The following is a 21,977-nucleotide window of genomic DNA, read 5'->3' as shown; positions in this document are numbered from 1 at the left end:
AGAATTTCACAATATTATTAATGCTGGTATTTTTCCAACACTATGGTTATCGTAGGTCAGGTCCTAATAGTACTTGTTCAAGGATCAACTTCATGGACAATTTATGTAGTACGTACTGAATACATGTATATATGTGTACATGTATATATATATATATTTATATATATACATAAACTGTATATGTATATATATACATGTATGTACAGTATATATAGACATGTTTGTATATACAATGTTTACTCTCTATATCACGGTTCTCCTCTCACTCCCTCAGTACATCACAGATTTTCTTTGAATCCGATCTCTCGAAATATAGCAAAAAATAAAATAAAACACATAATACATAATTATACATACGAACGTTTTGGCTTTAAAAATGTGGATTCTCGTTTTGAAATTGAGATAAGCACATTTATCTGTAGAGTACTTTGTGCCATATTTATGTATGTAAAGTGCTGCATCAATAAAAAAAAGTTAGAGTTTGAGGTTCATAGTCATTATCCCAGTCTAAAGACTGGTAATCAAAACATAGTCCTTAAATCGAGAATAGTATATATATTTTATATATACTTTCTTTGCCTTTGATATGGACAACAGGGTATGGTCTAAGATTGTGGGTGACATCAAAGTCAGTGACAGTCATTACGCTTGAACCAGAACAAATAGTTCCTAAGATGAGTTAACAGTGGAGAAGAAAAGGAGAAAAAAGGCAGAAATAAAAAGCTGTTAGTTACGGTACAAGACGTCTGACACCAGGAGTATTGTAGTGGGGGGAAAAAATGCAAATTGTATACAGGGTTCTTTATTCACCACCTTTTTTCTGTATAAATATTTAAATTTAGTCAAATTAGTTGTATTTTTTTACTTTTTATAGTATTTGCTCTTAATGTTGCAAATAGGCTAAGGAATATATATACTACTGCATGTTGTGTACATACTAACCTCTTGCTCAAGGTATTTATTAGTGTATAAATACTAAATTCGTTTTTTATGTATTTGTCTGGTTTATTCTATTGAAATATTTTAATTTTTATTCTTTTTTCTGTTGCTATTGACGTTAAGGTCAAACTAAGAATTAGGGTAAACAATTTTAGGGTAAACCATGGGCACTTTAGCAACGCCATTGCTATCCAAGTAGCAGAACTCATACAATAACCTTCAGTTTTGTGAAATGTATATGGCTATAAACAATTAAATTATGTATTTTTGTCACCGTCCGACACATTATGATGTGTTCTGTGTATAAACTCTGTCCACTGCCACCTTGCGTGGACAGCGCGGGGTTTACGTACAGTGACGCGGGGTTTGAACTTGCAGCTGTGACGCACAGTGAGCCAGCCTCTTTGTTTGACTTTTTTCCCCCACGGAGGACTCAGAGAGACAGAGGGGAGGGTAAGAGGGAGTGAGAGAGACCAAGGACAGACCTCGTGAACCGGCGTTGTGGTTTTCATAAATCCAACCTTTTATTATTTTGATCCAGAACAAACCGCGGAAGAGTTTCCACCACATGTCCGGTCTCTGAACGTTGATTTCAGTCACATTTATCCATCAAACCGGTGAGTGACTACCAGTACTTTTTACTTTCTGTAGCCGCCGGTACTTTTTCTGTGTTTGTCCGTTACATAGACTTGTACGAAGCGTTTTCCAGTCCAATGAAAACGTTTAAACACAACTGTAACGTGTTCGGTGATTCCTTGTTGTTTGACGTACAGATGACGCCAACGTACGCGGAATGTTGGACCTAAATTGTGTTTTTGTTTTGTTAATTTTAGTTTAGTTTGCTGTGTGATTTTGGTCAAACTTGTAAATTTAATTTTACTTTGTTATATTATACGGGGTGTCATTTTTCTTGGTAATTCCCATTTCGCTTCTCTTGTGATGTCAAAAGTAATTAATTTCGGTGTGTATTTTTATCGTCAAAATGTTGAGCTACTTTCATAGTTTATATTTCATAAAAATCATAGGGACCTGTGCGTTTCTGCAGTGTGGTGACAGAATGAGAGCGTGCTCGACGCGCTCTCATGGATGCGTTTAATGACTTCATTGGTAGTTTGATCCTCCTCTTTCTCCTCCTCTTTCTCCTCGTCTTTCTCCTCACTTTTTAATGAGTTAAGTATCAAGTCTTGGTTGTGCTTCACTTAGCGATGAGTTAATTTGACCTGTGTTATATAACACGGGTATGGCGAACGAACAAACTACGTGAAAAACTAATAGAGGTCATACTTTTACCAGCACCAACACGAGTGTGTCATTTTGGTAGAATGATTCTAAAGTTTTATTTTTTGATTGACGATTAACTTGCACATGGTTAGAAACCCAGGTTAGATCAGTTGGCTATATATATTACAGTACTACAGTACTTTATGCCAACAGATATGCCACCCATCCATTAAATTAAATGCCATTCATCCATTACATTTGTGTGTGGGGGGTACTGGGGTATCACTGTCGCCACCATCATTTCATTGGAGGGCAAGTCAGTGTTTCTGGAACAATACAAATAAACTCAGATTTTAGATTTTTGTTTTATATAAATACTGTACAATACTGTATTCCAACAGTACTGTCCAGACATACTGTATGTTATAGAACTTATACTACCAATTTGATGCTTCAATTTCATTACATTATATCAAAGACAAAATCGTATTATTATCAGCTCACGGGCCAGCTGTAGGGGGTTCGTGGGCCCCTCAGCCGGCAGTTTGACCCCCCCCACCCCTTGCAATAGTTCATCTCCTCCATAGACCTGGCTCTGATTATGTTGCTGTACTTCTAAAAAACGTAGGCTACCATCTGCAGGCACAAGTCTTCTGTTTTCTGATTTTATTTTTGAAAATAAATGTTGATCAATTTGCTTCATATGGTCTGTGAAAGAACAGTGAAAAGGACAGTGGAAAAAAAGTCTGAAACCGTTTGTTTGTCCTACTCACAAGTGTTTTGTCAGAAAAAGATCAGTACTGGCTTTTATCTGATATCAGGGTTAACATACACTGTAATTACACACAGACACACACACACAAACACACACAGGCCTAGACCTTAGTTAAGCATTGCGACATTAAAACAAGCTTTTAATGTTCTACTCCACCCAAAATGTACTAGTATGTACTCAGGTTGTATAATAGTAGTAGTAAGTAGTAAGAGGTTAAGGGACTAGGATGGTACTGTGTGAAGGGCTTATAAAACACAAAAACCTGTGTCTCTGTGTATGTGTCTTTGTGCGAGGGAGCGAGAGAGAGAGGGGAAGAAAGAGAGAGATTTACAGTTACAGTTACATTCTGTTGTTGGGAACGTCACCCTCAATCCTTGCGCCTGGGATCTGTGCCAGAGAAATTCCCACTGCATTCACAGAAGCCACGGATGCCTTTCCCAGGTTGGATCAGCATTGTGCACATGAGGAACGATGGAGCATGGGATAATTACAGGAGTTAGACAAAGAATCTTTACAGTTTCCCTTCATCCATCCATTCTTTTCTCCACACATCCATCAATCCATTCATCCATTCCTCCCTTCATCCATCCATCCCTTCATCCATCCATTCCTCCCTTTATCCATCCATCCATTCGCCCCTTTATCCATCCATCCATCCATTCCTCCCTTCATCCATTCATCCATTCGTCCCTTTATCCATCCATCCATTCGTCCCTTTATCCATCCATCTATTCCTCCCTTCATCCATCCATCCATTCCTACCTTCATCCATCCATCCATTCCTTTATCCATCCATCCATTCCTCTCTTCATCCATTCATTCATTCCACCCTTTATCCATCCATCCATTCCTCCCTTCATCCATCCATCCATTCCTACCTTCATCCATCCATCCATTCCTCCTTTCGTCCATTCATCCATCACTCCCTTTATCCATCCATCCCTCCTAACAGTTAGACAACAGTATCCTGTCAACCGTTTTCGAGGTTATGAAATCTTTCCTGTTTCCCCTTCCATTTTCTTGTCTCTGTTTTATAATTAGTGAAGAAACTGGAAGTAAAGAGTGAAGCTTGGCCTTTTGAAAGTCAGGATGTAGAAAACAGTCACTTCCCGGATGTTTCAGTTTGTGCTAGTCTGGGGTTCACAGAGCGAGCAACTGTGGCTGCTTTATGGTTTCCTTGTGCTTTTATTTTATTTTGTATTGAGGCGATTGTTTGGAGGAAATTCACACGTGAATTACAGAATATTCTGTAACCTTCTTACTGTTTTACAATCACCCAGGGAAAGAAATTAATTTTATTTTGTTTTTAAAAATATCTGAAAAAATATTTAGAATCTCACATTTTTTTGTGACAACAGGATATGATACAAATCCTCCCTGACGTTAAACAGATTTCCAGGCACAATGGACGAATCATCAGACAATCAAAGGGTCAACACCTCCGTTAAATAGGATGTTGATGTTTCATAGTTTTACATCATTAGTTACATCTTTCTGCTAGCCTGCTCACATACGATACAAACACATATTGGTTTTAATTTAATTTAAACTTTTATCATTTCTCTCTATTAGACATTAAACTCAAGCTTCCTGTTCTCCCACAGGGAAGAAAAAAGATGCATTATTTTCCACTCAAAAAGATTTTCAACACCACTAACATCTTCATTAATTTTTGATCAGTAAGTCCATTAGTTGTTACTTTATTTTATTTTTGTCATCTTTTTCCACCACACCAAAAGTTATTTTTAAAACAATGAGAGTTTATTGAGATTTGGCTCAGTCAGCGCCAAAGCAGCCTGTGGTTCTGCCCTGCCCTTATGCCTTCACTTCAGTCCAGTACCCTTAATCTGCCCTGTCACTGCCCATACTGAATATTATGTTAAAAATATGTTTCAGATAAAAATAATTTAAAAAGAGAACCACTCCCAAGCATATCGGCTCTGGAGAGGAAAAGTTAAAAAAATAAGCTACAATCTCTAAACTGAATGCCAGTAACCAATAGCTGGCATTTGACTGCAGGAACAAATCACTTACCAGACGGTTCTGGGGAAATCCATTTGTGATGAGGTAGAATTAAGCGCCTGTACGTACTGGCATTTTTGGCAAGGTTAATTTGGAAAATTCTCACTTCTTGAACTACTGATCCAAAGCAATTTCTTCTTAAAGTGGTTATAGTTAAAGATATGTTTCTGGATGGAAAATCAATGCGAGGACCTAAGAAGAATAGCAATGCATTTCCTATGTGTGTGTGTGTGCATGTGTGTGCACTCACCAACTCGGGTTGCCGCAAACATGCCCTGTCTCAAAACAGCCACTGAATAATGACAATGTAGCCAACTAAGCAGAAAATTGAACCTCTCCTTTGCAGCAGCATGCAGAATCATGGAATGCAACCCAAAACAACACAACTTAATTACTATGATGCACCCTTTGTGCAAGTAAACGATACACGTGCCCGCAATTGCGGTTGGGCTCACATGGCGAAGGCAACAGCGAGGTCAGAGAAATGAAGGAGTCTGTTAGCTGTCGCTTGATGTGCAGTTTTTTCTACCATGTCTGTTAGTAGGAGAAGTTTATGTTGAGAGAACGCAAAAGTGGAATTTGTTTAAAATCGCATGTACATTAGCAGAGGTTAAAACAACCTTCCTGTCCTTGTTGTTTAATTTTTCTGCCACTGTGTGTTTAAAATCTCTGATCTACACTGGATGTTATTTAAAGTTGTACACTTAGGAAAAACACACGTCTGCTCTCTGGTTATGATTACCCACATTGTGTATTTATCTTTAATTTATCTGCACATGTACAGTATGAATGTGGCAGTCATTTTCCTGTTGCTCAGTTCTACTGTAAACAGGTTACGCCACCGCCATAGACATAAAAGCGGATTCTTTCCCTTCTTGTTTGTAGCTTTTGTCAGATTGTCTGACATGGAGCAGCAACAGAGACTCAAACAGTAATTAAGTCAATCCTTCGAATTTGTCTGACAAATAGGGATGTTGAAAGTGTTGTTGTCTGAACTGCTTCTACTGTATGTTGGTGAAATATCCTTATTATAGTGTGCGTGTCCACTGCACACTTTAGTATAGGTCTGTTTGTTTGGGTTAATCTGAGGCGTGAGAGCATAAGAAAAAGCAGAAGATCTGATGTTGTGGACGATGGCGGTGAATACATTAAAAAAAACTGTAATATAACATTATTAATAAAAGACCATATTTAAAAACTACTACGCTACGCTATGCTGACGACATGAGTATGTGTCAGTTTAGTAATTGCGAAAAAAGAAAGCGCAATTGATCCCCCTCTGAATGTGAAGAAACAAAAGAATGTGAAGAAACGAAGAACAAAAGTGTATGCACTGGGCTCATGTATAAACTCGTGAAAACGGTATGTGACGCCTCCTAGTGTGTGTGTGTCATATATGTAAATCTAAACCACAAGCAACTTGTCAAAACCTTTTCCTGTACCTTTTCCTCTAGTATCTTCTTGTTTCTTCTTCTATACTTTTTATAACAGCAGATAAAAATCTGACACATAATACTGCCACCTACTGGGCTGATCTTTCACTAATAAACATTTCCTATCAGAAATCAATTTGTAATGATAAAAATTCGCCCGAGAAATGATTTAAAAATATGAGCTGTGTTTTCCGTCCGTCTCCTCTGACCTTGGTAAACTCAGCCTCTCTTGTTCTACTGTAGTAGAACTTGATACTGAGACAGTGGTGAGGCTTGTTGGATCTTTGCCGGTGTGAAGTATCACTGGAAAACCTGACGACCAACAGCACATCACTCCATGGACACACAGGAGAACAGGCAGCCACACACACTCACACAAACAGTGAGAAATGAGTTCTTAGAGGTGTGAGAAGATGCGACACGTGCACCATTATCACACACTCCCCATAATGAGGCATTGTCTGCTCGCTAACGTAGAGAGAGTTGGTTTAAAGCAGCCTTTCTCTTGCCGATAATGAGCACCTCCATCAGGTCAAACAAAGGCTCTGGTTGTCCCCATCACGTCGTTGTCGTGCACGTGCACATTATCTCTCAGTCCACGAGATGTCTGATAGATAATGGAGTGTAATTACCTTAAACCATTTTTTTCTGCTGCCTCAGTTCTTTTCCATTGTATTCCACGTCTCCATAGGATAATTCTCATGTGCATCACTCTGAGCTGTGATGAAGCTTGAACGCACATCGTGGTCTGGTTTGGTTAAAAAGGTAACCATTATTGGCACAGGATCTCTCTTTAGGAGGTCTTTCTTCTAAACGATAGACTGAGAAATGAACTGATGTCCTTCATGACACCTTCTTTCAAGCATGTGTTTTAGTCTTGGAAACTAATCCAGGATAAAGATCCATTACGGTCTTGTCATTATAGTGAAAATCACAGTGGAGAGCATTCAAAGTGGCACTCTAATGTTAAAACGCCAAGATTCACGAGAGAATGATTTCAATTAGACATTGAAGTGAATCTTTAGAAATCTGATACTAGAGTTAGATTTCCATTGTTGTGAAAACAAATTACTAACATTTTATGTTATGTATGTAAATGTTTTGACACTAAAAAAACGAAACTGACCTTTAAGGGCATTTTCTGTTTTTGGCTGAGAGACTTTTATCACCGAAACAGCACAGCCGAAACAGGAAGTAAACTGAGGCCAGCGAAAAAAAATTTTGACTAGGCAAAACAGCGTTAGAGATATCTGCAATACATATCCAGCAAGGATGTAAACACTGTCAAGACTCACTTAATAGTCCGGTCCGGTTGTTGTCCGTGATCACGTTCACACTGCAGGTCTAGTTGGTCAATTTACAAGGTAGGGAGTCTTCGACTTAAATCGGAATTCCGTTCCTGCAGCGCAGTGTAACTCGATTTTCACCGTAAGTCGGAACTCATAGAGCACATTAGTACCTGTATCACTCACCTACGCTAACACAAGGTAACATCATAATCTAGGAGATACAAACATCAGAAGAGTCTTTCTTATACTCATGCTATATTGAAGGACAAAAAAAAATCCTCCCCAAAAAAAAAAACAACGCAGAGGAAAGAAAACAAATATAGCGTACGACCGGCAAATAAACAAAGCTGTCTTCTGCGTATAGTGCCACGTGATGACATATTTGCCTGCTCCGCATGCACACCTGTTTGTTTACAGGTTGTTTACAGGTTCATGATATAAAATTTTAATTTTTTTGTAAGATAAGCAGATTTTTATAATATAATATATTTACAAATGGTAGGATGTACTAAAATGTCAGCAGTACCTTTGAGAACCCCTAAGGGGTTGCTGACCTGTTAGAAGAACTCTACTTTAGATTCAACAACAATGGCTGATAAATAATCTTTTATTTATTTATTTTTTGGGGTGGGGGGCTTGTTATCATTTTTGTTTCCAGGTCTGTGACCTCATACTGAATTAAAAAACCTCAGTCCTTCTCCCGTTTCCTCTTCTGTGGTCCCTTCTTTCCTTCATAGCTCCATCCTGTAGGATTTCTCAGCTCATCTGCTGCATGACATCAAGAGGCCAGAAAAGGCTCTCTCACACACACACAACGACTCATACCAACACAGATCCTTCGCCCAAAAGCCACCACAGAAAAGACTAATATCCTTGTTTTTGTCATGCCAATGCCTGCACTGCTTTATTATACCTATTTTTGGCTTCTCTGAACAACACAGAAAATGTGACTGGTCATCTGATGCTGTCGTGACTTGTTATTTGAGTGTGTCAAACAACAGCACTGATGGTTTGGTGTAATTACTATTTTAAACAAAGGCTGCTTTGTTTTCACACCTGGAAAAAAAAAAATATATATATATATATATATATATATGCATACACACCACATACAGTATACACAGCATTTGTGTGTATAGTAAATATGGGATCACTATCTTTGTCAATATGCCAGAATGGAAAGAGCCTTTTGGGGCCAGACACTCAAAAAAAAAAAAAAAAAATTCACATTCATATTTAATGATTTTTTTTAAATTTATATATATATATTTTTTAAAAATGACAAAACTAAAGGCATTTTTGGCCTTCGTCAGCCAACCACCACGAATGATAGAGATATTTTCCCCTGAAATTTACAATCCAGTCATGGTGCAGCATTGGACAGTTTAGTGGTTTGGATTTGGCCCACTGTCCGCCAGTAGATCATAAATACTATATAAAGTGTAGGCTAAGTACTTAATAAAAAGCCTAGTCATGAATGACAAACAGATCTTGTGTACTTCTGGGTGAATTTTAAAAAGGTTAAAGGCTAAAAAGTTAAGAGTATAATAGAAAAGTAGTTGAAAGTCTTTTACTATCAGGCACTAATATGACCAAGTAAGGGAAGAAATAAATCAGTTCAGAAGATTTTTGAGTGACCTTCTTGACCCCTTGTAACCTGTTCTCCAATCTGTTACTTGACATTTAAAAAAAAAAAAGGTTCTGGAGTTCACGTCCCATTTTTTTTTCTTTCTTGATGGTATTCTTTTTATAGATGTCTTTTTGCGTGTGTGGGGATGGGGTGTATTCCTATGGAGGTATATATGCACATTCATGTGTGCGACTTGTAATTAGGCCTCTTCATCGTTCTGGATGACATTTTAACAAAAGCTTCTATATCTGTAACGGTATCAGACTGAAGAGTTGGAGAGCTCACTCACTTTTTCCTCCTTCCGCCTCTTCCGCGAGACTCTCTCTCGCTTTCTCCGCTATCTTTAACATCTCCATCAGCTGTTGTCCTTCATCCTTTTGTGGTGCTTTTCTAACTGTACTTTATCTGTCATCGTCTCTAAAATTATACATCACAAGCCTATAATTGGCAGGAGGAACGGGTCGGAACCAATTCTTTGATTTATTGTATTTTTGTTTTTTTGGATAAAATTACGTTGACGTTCCTGTCATATGACTATGTAGCGCACACACACACACACACACACACACACATGGGGCATGTTCTAAGGACTTTACATAGTTGTCTGTGGTGAGTGAATGTGTATAAGAAGACAGGTAGCCTGAAGCCTCTACTCAGCTCCACAGATTTGAGTCTAATATTTGCCTCACTTAATTTGTAGGTAAAAGAAAGAAAATCGAATTTATTCATTTTTTTTTTTTACATAGTAAAGTTTCAGTGGCATCTTAAATTCCAGGTCGATAATTGCATTGTTTTATCACAGATTTGAATATTTTTTTCATAATCTGATTGAATAAGTGGAAGGACAGGAGTTTTGGAAACGTGTAAGTTTAGTCCAGCTCGCAATTTATTACAGCAGCCTAGTTGCCTTGGCAACTGTCATTTACCTGCAGGTCTGGGGTAAGTTTGATCTCTGTCTCCTTTCAGGTACATAATGTCTTACCTAAGTTTATTTTTATTTATTCCTGAGTATTATTTAATTTGACTTAGTTTCTTGTAGTTTTCCTTACTTTTTTTAACAAGGCACCTGCAAAGGTGCCTTTCTGGGATGGATTTTCCATGTCTTCTTAATTGAAAAAAACAAGTTTAGCCAAGAAATTAAAAAAGAATTGTATTCACCTACTAGGACACACACAGTGTACTCATAAAGTCCCTTTATTGTGGGGTGTGAATGAGTTCTGTGTGTACCTGGAGAAGCTACTTGTGAGAACCAGTATAATAATAATGAAAAGGTCCCGTCTGAGGTAGAGAATAATTTGAGATTTAAGATTTGATTTGTAGTCAGGACTAGAATAAAGGTCAGATCACAGTCAGGCTAATGAATAAAATTGGTTTGTGAAATTAGTATGGTAATGGTTAAGGGTGGAGTCTTCACAAAAACACCTGTGTGTGTGGTGACAGAGTTAGGCTACGTTTGATAATTCTAGTCCTGGTCCTCTAGTCCTTAGCCCACATTCATGTAATTGCGGCCACACCTGAGTGCACAGAGATAATCCCATGACTAAAGCTTTACGGATGAACTTTACTGTCATCACAGAGGAAGTAGTACCTGCAGCATTTACTCTTCTTTCATAAAATACTGTTATTGCACATGGAATACACACAGCCCTTGTGGTTGTATCTCTCCGGTTTCAGTTCTTTCTATGTTAATGTCCAACCAACTACTTTAAAGACTTCATTCTCCTCTGTGTCAAAAACTTTGATGATCTGTTAATATGTATAATTATAATAAATGTCTGTTTAAATTCTTTTCCCTTAACGTCTCAGGTGATCATTTCATCACGCTTATTTACCAAGGGTTTAAGAAAATATCAATACACTGGTATATCACGTTTTATTTTTTTATTAACAATTTATGTGCAAATATTTATGGCTTTGATATATCTTACTTTGCTTTTAATTCTTCCCTAGCGATTACAAATGTAGAACCCTCTGTTCTAATTTTGGTAACCTGATGTTAGGCAGGTAACGTATTGGATGTTTACTATGCTAACAGTTAAACAGGGACACCGTATTTCTACAGATCTAAACTGATTAAAAAAAGACCAAGACTGAGTGTCAATACGAAAAAGTTCACCTTCACTTTGTAACATTTTATTTCATTCCTTTTTGTGAGATGATCACTTCTAAATTTCAGAAGAGCCCTTTATTCTCTGCTCTCTTTTGTTTACACACCTGTAAATATTCCTACCGTCATCTTTTGGGAAGTCAGCATGTGCTGGCGAATAAATACGTGGTGGCTTGAGTAATTGCTGTCATCGTACATGCGAGGACAACACTGCAGCCCTGCTTCATTCACACCCGTCTATGAAAAGGTCCTGATTCATAGTAAATGTTATTTACGGCATTTTACAACTGCTCCTTACATCCGTGTCACGGCAGTCGCTCGAGTGACTCAACTGTTGTGTGTGTGTGTGAAAATGTGTTTTTCAGAAAGGCACATGTGGCCTGGTGACTTGATGTTTCAAACTGGTTATTTTTAAATCTCTCTTCTTCAGATCATATGAACATAGAAGAATATATTGAAGAAGATGAGGAACCACCTCTGCTGCTCAGCCCTCGTCCTTCTCACGGTAAATGTTTCCACACCAAAAGTAACATACGGGTTATGATCAGTGCTTTTTTTTCTGATTTATTTACTCAGTCATTATTGTGTTTCTGTGTGTGTGTTGCAGGTGTTTGGCTGTGGTAGGACTGCACCGGTGCAGTGTCGGTGGGGGGATGGGTGCGCGTGTCATCAGTGTCCTGCAGGAGAGCAGCCGAGCAAGGTGAGACTACAGTAAAAGCACTAAAATTTTTATTTTTTTTTTAACTCCCAAACTAACTGAGCAAAGCTTCAGCTCATGTTTTAATGGTTTTTCTCCTAAACACAGGTTTGAATTATTCACAGTGGGCAGATTTTTTATTATTAAATTCAGACAATACAAATGATGAATAGGTTTTATTAATTTAAAAATAAAGACGCTAAATTTGCAAGTTCCCCTGGGTCCGAAGTTTGAGACCTCTGATACCAAATAATGTAAAAATCCTAACTTGGACAAATGGCAATTTTTTTTGTATTGTGAAAGTTATTGTTTGATTTTTTTGAAAAAAAATGTTTGTCAAGACTTGAGAAGTATTGTGAAAGTTATTGTAAAACGTCAAAAAAAAAATGTTTGTCAAGACTTGAGAATTGACTTTATTTGGTATCCTCTCCAACGCTTTTATCAATCATGCGTTCCGTCTTCCTAGGTTTGTGGCCAAATCCACAGTCCAACAGAGAATGTAGAATGTGGCGCCTGTCCAACCGGAACCTTCTCAGATGCGTTCAGCTCCGAGCTGTGCCGTCCGCATGTCTCCTGCGAGCTCCTGGGTCGAAAGGTCTCCGCCGCAGGCACTACAACGTCGGATGCCACATGTGGCGACTGTCTGTCAGGGTGAGGATTGTCAGACTGTCTGGTTTGTGGGTCCACTGAGGGTTAAGGTTTTTTTTTTGTTCCAGTGAAACTCGTAAACCTTTTTATGTGTATTCTAAATCTGGTCCTTTAATTTCCTTTTTGTTAAAAATAAGCAAACACCCATTTGTGCAAATGTTACACACATTGCCTCTGACAACAGAGAGTGAGACAATGAGTGTGATAAATGCCACAGGCTTCAACCATGATCTGTTTCTTCTACTTAACAATCCTTTTTTCTCTTCTTAAGTTATTTCTTAATTTGTTTGTCTGCTTTGAATTTTCCTTTAGGTTTTATTCCAACACTCCTCAGGAAGTTCCCAACCAAAGCCCATGTTTGAAGCGTAAGTGTGTGTCTGTCTGTTTTTGAAAAAAAAAATTCAATTACATTCTGATAATTCTTCATCAACCTCTCCTTCCTAACAGCCTCTCATGCCAGACCAGTTCGCACGGTCGGTAAAGGTCCCTCTGCTGGTGCAGGTGGTCCGGCCAACGGCACGGTGGTGCAGAGTGCTGAGGAGAAGACAGCCGAGTATGCTGTCTTTGCTTTGGTTCCCATCTTCTGTGTGATGGGCCTGCTGGGCATCCTCATCTGCAACATCCTGAAGAAGAAAGGATATCACTGCACGGCCGAGAAGGAAGCAGCGGACGAAGAGACAGCCTCACCCAAGAAAGAAGGTGAGGGACGTCGGAAATCAAAATTGAATGAGAAAATACTGAAGCTAAATGTATACGTCTTAAATGAAGGTTCATGTTAGCAGTGAACTTTTTTTTTTTTTAATCTAGATTACATTAGACAGAGCAGTCACAACATTTTACGTCAAGCAAATGGAAAAGTTTGTCAGTTTTTGTGACCTATCCCTTTAATCTGTACCATATATTCTCCACAGTAGACAGATCTGGACTGCAGGCAGGCCAGTCTAGCACATATAATTCAACTGTATAAACATTTTCTTTAAACCCACAAATGCACAAATGAATAAAAAAACCCCAACACATTTATTATGTATCTCTCTGAAGGAACACCACCATGACCGTATATATCGCAGCCTAGGTTTTGACCTTTGAACTTGCATGTGTCATCACAAGTCATGCGCGTAGTGTGGTTCTAAGCACTGCACTGTTATTCTTGTAATTTTCCTGTCTAGGGAAGGGTATTAATGCTTTCCCATCAACTCACCCGCTCTAATGACGTGAGACAGAAAGGGACTTGAGCAAACACAGACAGAGCTGCAGTAAAAATGACCGTCAGGAGAGAGGGAGAGAGAGAAAGAGAGAGAGAGAGAGAGAGAGAGAGACACTTTGCCAGACGCTGTGTATTAATGAATGGAAATCTACACAAAAAGCATTAGAGTCAAAACATCGCCGGGACGCCACGCCCGTCCTCTGTGGTCTGTTGCGTAATATGAGTGCTCTTTACGTCTTTTCTTTGTCACAGTGTTGGCTCATATTTTCCTAAAGGACTCATCAGAGATTAAACTTTTTGAACCTTCAACCCAAATTCGTACAATTTAAAATGTATTTCTGAAATAGATGTTTAAAAGTTAAAAAGTCAAACTGACTCAAGGAGTTATACTATTTTACTGTCTTTTTGTATTTGTTATACACCCGATACTACGCACAGTACTCAGCAGGGACGGTACCCAGGTCAGCCTAACTGTAAAAAAAAAAAAAGGTGCCAACTTCCTGGTAGATTTCTATATAAAATATTTGACATCATTATTTGGAAAATCATTTCCATTCATACAAATTCAATATGTGAATCAGTGAAGTGGTTTACCTGAGTAAGTACTGAAACTGTTTTATTCACAAATTTAACATAAATATTACAGATTATGTCCATGTTGAGGTGGTCAGGTATTGGTCAAGGAACTGATGAGGTGGAACGTTTCCTGTTAGAAAAGACTGTCTACAGCAGTGATTGCTCCCCTGTCTGAGCTTTGACCCTATAAACGTGAAGTTTAGACACCGGACCCTCACAGAGTATAGCTTATAATATAATTTTTTTCATCCCCTATATAAATGACCTTGCAATTTTTACTCCCCAGTTTTGTGAATTGCACTTAATATAAACACATTTAAACAATAACAGCAAAAATAAATAAATTAATAGCTATTGTTTCTGTCAAATAAATACATGAAAACCTTGTTTTTTTTTAACATTCAATTATACTCAAACCTCCGGCCCGTGGGCCATTTCCGTTCTGTGAACCCCCAAAATCTAGCCTACAACTAAATGTCAAAATGTCAAACCCAAATAGTAATAATAATTTACAGCTGTTTATTTATACGTTCATTAGTTGTACTCATTTGCACTGTTGTACTGTACAGTATTTATAGGATTTCAAAAAAAGGTTTGTTTTTTCTTTTTGAACTTTGATAACTGATGTGGCCGCCCGAGTAAAATGACAGTGGGACTCATTGGGAGTTCCCGTTACTCTGCAGAGACGGCGAGCGTGTTGTGTGATCGACTGTCACCCTCGTGATGTGCGAGCGTAAACCGATTTAAAAGCTAAGCCGGCTTTTCCGTCAGTCACCCGACTGTACGGAGGCTCAGAGGACAGATTTGTGACACGGTTGTAGGAATGACAACTGCAGGACTTGTTGAGCGTCAGAGTCACAGCTGCTTCCCCGTCAGGAGATCAGACCCTCTGACGGCACGGCCCACCTGTCGGTGTTAGCGAGACACCAGTGTCTCCTGACAACATACAGCGGTAGGAGAAGTTTCAAGATTGAAACTGATTCCAGAGGCAGATAGAGATCAAAAAACACAGATGAAACATTTGGATGACGTTGCATTGAGTTTTCTGACTTTGCGAGGTCAGAGGAGAGCTGCATCCTCTTTCATTTTCTCATTTTTTACCTTTTGTCTGCGTCTCTTTCATTCACTCTTTCAAACACTTTGTTGTGAAATTTAAGATGTTGTGTGATCTACGGGGAAACACTCCCCCCTCCTCCCTTCGTCCTTCCCATCAGATCTTTTTTATCGTTCTCTCTTCTCTCCATTCGTCGGTTCTCTTTCTTCTCTAAAACTTCCCCGTGGTTTCTATCTCAGTGTGAGACGATCCACCCATCTCTCCTTTCCCAGGCACATCAATAATTCACTCAGGTCCTGACCTCCTGCCTTAATGTCTCCTGTTTCTTCCTCCACTTCTCCACTGCTCCCAGTCCTTTCTTTTCTTGTAATTTCTTCTTTTGTCCCATTAATGAGTTGGAGAAAGAGCCAGGCTCTCGCTGTGTTTTGTGCGAAACCTGAAATTTTTTGTATCAGGAAGTGGCTTGAAAAACCTTGTTCTTTCGGTCATCTTATACAAAGCTTATTATCTCACAAAATATATATTTAAAAATCCCAGATATAATAGGATGAGATGAGACAACATTTCTAAATATGAACCAAGAAAATATGTATGTTGCTGGAACAGATAAGACAAAAAACAATATATAATATAAATTGACATGTTCGTTATTTTCACTCTGACAGCCGCTAGAGGGCACTCTAGGCTTGTGTACCCGTATCTGCTACTGCTGTATCACTGAAAATTTACATGTTCGTTATTTTCACACTGACAGCCGCTGGAGGGCACTGGTGCAACTTATACTCAGGAGCAATTTATAGTCCAGAAAATACAGTAATCCCAATGGTGAAATCTAAATTATTGGATTAATTTCACAAATTAACTATAGCAAGTTAAGACATTTTGACAAACAGATAATGTTGTACAAAATTAGCAGAGAAGAAATCAAACCAGGCCAGTGTTAACTAGTGTAAAAGATAGTTAACACTTTTAAAGATAAGCCTCTGTCGGCAGAACTTTAAGGACAATCATATATTTCAGCTACATTTCCAGGACCCTGTAACTCCTGGCCTGGATACAAGGAACTGAAATACTGAGAAGCTAGTTTTGTTTTGTTTTTTTCTCAGAATTCTCAGACCATATATTCATCAATCTATAGTAGGTGAGTGACGTCCGGCCAGACGTGGCTGAATAAGTGACACACTCGGATAGGGACAACTTTATCCTCATCTAGCAACCGCTGCTGTGGAGACAGCGTTGTGTTGTTTAGTTGCTCAACAACAGGACTAACTGTGCGTATGTAAGGAAGACAAAAACACACGCACAAGAGCAGACACACAAACCTATACTGATCTGTAAAACAACATTCTGCTCTTTACTCACATACACAACAGCTATTTCACTCTTAAACACACACACATACACACACACACGCAACCAGTGCCCTCTCTGTCTCTGTTGAATGGAGTAGAATCGCTGACTGGACTATTCCGGACCCCCGCGTCCTCATTGCTCTCCTCTCAGCTGTGTCTCTGTGCTGCTGCTCTATTATGGGCCGATCGTTTTGTTGTCATGGAGCCACATCTATTCTTTGCCGTTCTGTCACCCTCATTGGTCCCACTGGGTACCAGAGGACAATATCACAGCACGGAAGAGCACAGACTGTGTAGACTGTGCTTAGTCTGCAGGTTAGACAATGGAGGCTGACAGAAAGTGACACTGATAAAGCACTCCAGTTCTCATGGTTTCATTCTGTTTATGATCTTTTTTTTTCCATTAGGTAACACTTGTCCCCATCTCTCTGAGGACGTGAATGAAGACACCATCAGTGTCCTGGTTCGTCTCATCACTGAGAAGAAAGGTATGTGTCAAGCACATGCTAGCCGTGAGCTCACCCACCGTCTGAGCCGGCGGTCACTGCTGTGTTATCTGCTGTGGCCGTAGCAGAGGAACACCAGTCCGCAGTAACGTCACAGCAGACGTCACACTCCACTGAGGTCATGTTCTTCTGCAGCCCACAAAGTTTCTCCTTGTCCACATTATGTAGAATTCACCTGATTGACGAATGTGACCTGTAAACTTTTCCCAAATTTTAGATTTAAACAAATTTTATCACCATTTGTTTAAGTGAGTTGGTGCTTGAATGATTCAAAGTTAAGCTGTGCTTGGAGCACCATCTGCTGGAACTTACAGTAATTACTTTAAACTCGGTATTACTAAGGCATGTCATTTCAATAAAATAATACTGCACATAGAATACCAAGGATTATATTTTTTAATTTATGTTTGTCAAACAACCTTTTCTTACACGTTTACTGCTGAAATATTACTACCTATTCATCTGAATCCGTGTTTTTGACACCTTTTCTACTTGTGTGTGTTCAGAAAATGCTGCAGCACTGGAGGAACTGCTGCTAGAGTACGAGAACAAACAGATGGCCATGAGCAAAAGCTCAACAATCAAGTAAGACATCACACACACACATAACTAAATAATTACTCATCTACCTTTTACTGGTTATTACCTTTTAAGGAAAGAGGAGTAGGGTTGCGGGGGGTGACTGCCAAACCCAGCAGTCATCGGGTGAGGCCGAGGTTACGCCCTGCACACTTAGTCAGACCATCACAGGGACACATATGGAGACAAACAGATATTCACACCTACAGTCAATTTAGAGTGAACAATTCCAGTGAAATCCAAAAATGAGCACTTGGAGAAGAACAGGAGGGACTGAAGAAAAGTCATGCTCACTGAGATAGAATAAATGGCCTTGTCATTTATGAAGAATTGCTTGAATTGTACATATTGTGATATTATGGCTGCACATTTCTAAATTTGGCACATGAAAAAACAAAGAACCAAACAAAACATACTACAGCTCTGAATAGCGTAGTAGTTATCACACCTGCTGCATATTCAGAAGGTCTTGGGTTCAATCCCCAGTGGAACCATATATTCATCCCCCCTCATGTAAGTTGCTTTGGGTAAAAAGTGTCTGCAAAATGCATCAGAAAACATTATTGTTATTATTAAACAAAGAAAAATCACACTTCACATGCACAATAACACTCCATACCAGGCATGGGCAAACTAAGGCCCGGGGACCGGACGTGGCCCGTTTAACTTTTTAATCTGGCCCGCCAAACTTTTCCAAATTTAATTTGTTTATATTATCATTATACTTATGCCTTTTCCGTGCAATACCCATGTTTCCCCAATGGATGGTGTAGAAGATGATAAAAGTATTTTAGCCTTTATGTATGACTTTTACATGTCATTCATCTTAGTTCGCATGAACGCTCCATCTATCTGCTCCTGACCCAGCCCCCCTGTTCAATTTTAGGACAATTGTGGGCCGCGGGTCAAAAGGTTTGACCACGCCTGCTCTATACAGAACAAACCCAACTTTTCTTTTGCTATAAGGCTAGAAAACTAACCACATTTTCCACTAAATATTCTAGTAAATAACCAAATCACATCTACAGCTTCTTATACTAGTACAATTACTACGATGTTTAGCAGTTCAATAATAATAATTATTATTATTATAAAGTACCTAAGTCCTGTGTCTTTGACTCTGACTTCATCAGGTGTCTGTTGACTCACTAGGTCTTTTCTGTACTGTACACGGCCCACAGTTATTTGGCTGGTTGTCAAACAACTTAGGGATGTGCCCCCTAGCATGACCAGAGCCTTTGAGTTTCTCAAGTCATGTGTATTTGCTCAACCTGTAAGTGTTTTCTTTTAACAATCCATTTGGGAACACCGTGTTTTTCACCTTTCCACTCTTACCTTTCCACCCTTATTGTTATCATCGCCTTGTTGTGTACTTGCTTTATGACTAATACTATGAACCATCACAAATACCTGTTATATACCTACCATAGGTTCTTATAATTTCAACCTGCTGTGTGCTTTCCATAAGTTGAACATTACTATTAGCATTATCACCATATTATAAGTATTATAATTTATTTTTTGCCACCATTAAAATGTCCCTCATGTGGTGAGCCATGTTCAGAAACGTGGGTTATGGTTTTCAATTTAGTTTAAAATTAAGTTTAATAAGAGATTAAATCAAATTAAATCTCCATATCATTGTACATGTCAGTACAGAGCAACAATAACCAGAAGTGCAAAAAAGAAATTCACACACACGTATATACGTATATGCAAATGTTGTTGCAAAATGCAAATGTTACAAATTGTGTTGTCCATCGTATTATGAATTGCTTTTCAGGTACTTTTCCGTGTCTTCATCGGCTTATGGCATTTCTTTATTTTGTCCCCACTCCTGCAAGGTTTCCTATGCTGTCTCCCTTGGCGTCCTTCCGCTCGCTGCCTAGACTGTGCCCACATCAGTCCCATCTGCACACTATCTCCGGTCTCTCCGGCCTGGCCCCAAGACACGGCTATCGCTGCTCCCGCTGCTCTCATAAGAAGTGGCCCCCTGTCCTTATTCCTCCACTGGACCCCTTCAAAGATCCTCTGAAGCCCTTGCCAACTCTCATCCTGCCCTCCCTGAATACATCCACTGATCAGCAAAAGAGCCCCCTGCTGGACGGAGTGTGTGCTGACACCCACCATACTCAGAGTATTGTGCCAAACATTGTGCAGAGGGCTGAGGTGAAGGAGAAAACGGAGGGAGAAGTAACAGTGTTATCTGTAGGGAGGTGAGTTTGACATATGCAAAAGATCATCCCCCCTAGAAAAGAATGTTGTTGCCTTTTTTGTTATGTAACCTTACAAAAGGGTAAGAATTAAGGCTTTATAGCTGGGCTTTACTGTTGGAATTTATGAAAGAACATTAAGTACGTAACTGAGGTAGAGTGCCTTCAAATTGTGTTTTTTTTTTTTCTAATGATTTTTCACCAAGATCTATAGTCAACAGACAAATGAACCCTTTGGTGTTTCATCAGACACTGCAGTCATTCTCAGATGTTTATTGTTGACATATACGTACTTTTTGGCTGACCCACAGGTTTCAAGTTGCTCAGATTCCTGAGCAGAAGCCCATGACATGTGAAACCAAAACTTCATTCCAGGAGCAGAGAAATTCTCTGTTTGGTGGCAAACTCTTCTCTTCTTCATCTGGAATCAAAAGGTGCGCTCTTTTAATTCACAGTCTTCTCCTCCTGTGGAATGATTAATGTTGTTGAGAATAATGACTTCACTAAAGTTGAACAGTAATGACTAAAATCCAATAACTCTTTAAAGCAAAATTTGGAGTCATATTTTTGCAAATTTTTCTTATGCTTATGTGCGACTACGTACGGTAAGTTGTGATTAATAACACTACAATTTTTAGCTGTTGACAAACTTTCTTTAAATATTATGTATTATATTTCATATTTATATTTTAAATATTACATAATTATTATATATGGGGTTTTTTTTTCAGATGACGAGACATGGAGGCACTGAATGATGACACTAATTTAATTACCTTATCATCTGATGACTGATGGTTGTTGGTATAGGAATTTTTTTGTGTGCAAATGGACAATTGTCAGCATTCAAATGACACCTGAAGGGAGAATTACGGAAAGTAAAGAACAAAAGCAGAACGGAGTTGACCATGCTAACGCCAAGAGAAGTGTTATTGTTATTCTTTTTTTTTCTTCTTATTTTCGTAGAAACTTGACACGGATCAGCTGTCAGTCAACCATTTCAATGACAGGTTGTACAAACAGTTTGCTTTTTTTTGATTACACATACACACGGAAGTTAACACTAGCTTTGTAGAAAACATCTACAGTTCTCACTCACATGGAACTATGGGACTGTAGACATAAGTAGATCATACATTCCATACATAACTTTTTTTTTAGGATTTCTATGTTCAGTATATTTTAATGTAATGTTTTAGGGCTGGTATGAATTAAAGATGACCACACTGTGTCATATTTGTAAGTCATTAATCCCAAAAGGCGTGTGATGAATATGAGAGGAAAATGCTGATTATAGATTATTTGTTATAGAGATTCACTCACCTTTTGACACAACATGACCCTTTGTTTTACCAGAGTATAAAAACACAATTTGTTCCTCATAGTTTCATTGAAATTGAATTAGTAACTGCTGCTAAGTAAATTCTGCTACGACTAAGAGTCTTGCAACTCTTGCAGCTTTAGTTTACACCAACTTTTCATAAAACATGCTGTCGTGAAGAAACACTACTCGGATCAGCCATAACGTTATGACCATCGTTAAAGAGGACTAGAATAAGGACTTGACAATGGCCAAGCTGTGGGAGACTTGACAGCTGGGTCAGAGCATCTCAACTACTAGAAATCTTCTGGTATGTTTTTAGGAAGAAATCTGCATTTAATAGCAAAAAAAAAAAAAAAAAAATGAATGGCAGGTTGCCATAAATTAATAGCTGATGTTTATGGTCTG

At 38.7% G+C, this 21,977-nt stretch overlaps 1 protein-coding gene across 1 annotated transcript; it reads left to right on the top strand.

Moving 5' to 3' along the window:
- Positions 1-669: 669 nt before the first annotated feature.
- relt (RELT TNF receptor) lies at positions 670-21,932 on the top strand. Its single transcript, XM_025055367.1, has 11 exons — positions 670-1,556; positions 11,847-11,921; positions 12,024-12,116; positions 12,580-12,764; positions 13,074-13,126; positions 13,209-13,460; positions 17,358-17,438; positions 17,963-18,041; positions 19,880-20,251; positions 20,560-20,682; positions 20,980-21,932. The coding sequence occupies exons 2-11, from the start codon at positions 11,880-11,882 to the stop codon at positions 20,981-20,983; spliced, it is 1,284 nt and encodes a 427-aa protein (XP_024911135.1). The 5' UTR covers positions 670-1,556; positions 11,847-11,879; the 3' UTR covers positions 20,984-21,932.
- Positions 21,933-21,977: the final 45 nt, after the last annotated feature.

The sequence above is a fragment of the Cynoglossus semilaevis genome, chromosome 4 (assembly GCF_000523025.1).
Source record: "Cynoglossus semilaevis isolate Cse_v1.0 chromosome 4, Cse_v1.0, whole genome shotgun sequence".
In the NCBI taxonomy this organism is placed as follows: Eukaryota; Metazoa; Chordata; class Actinopteri; order Pleuronectiformes; family Cynoglossidae; genus Cynoglossus; species Cynoglossus semilaevis.
The sequence above is the reverse complement of the archived record's forward strand: the minus strand, read 5'-3'. Positions and strand labels throughout refer to the sequence as shown.

Excerpts from the sequence above, each read along its gene's own strand:
- relt (XM_025055367.1), top strand. The coding sequence starts at position 11,880 with ATGAGGAACCACCTCTGCTGCTCAGCCCTCGTCCTTCTCACG. Across the intron at positions 13,127-13,208 it reads CCAAAGCCCATGTTTGAAGC|CCTCTCATGCCAGACCAGTT; the intron begins GTAAGTGTGTGT and ends CCTTCCTAACAG. Across the intron at positions 18,042-19,879 it reads AGCAAAAGCTCAACAATCAA|GTTTCCTATGCTGTCTCCCT; the intron begins GTAAGACATCAC and ends CACTCCTGCAAG.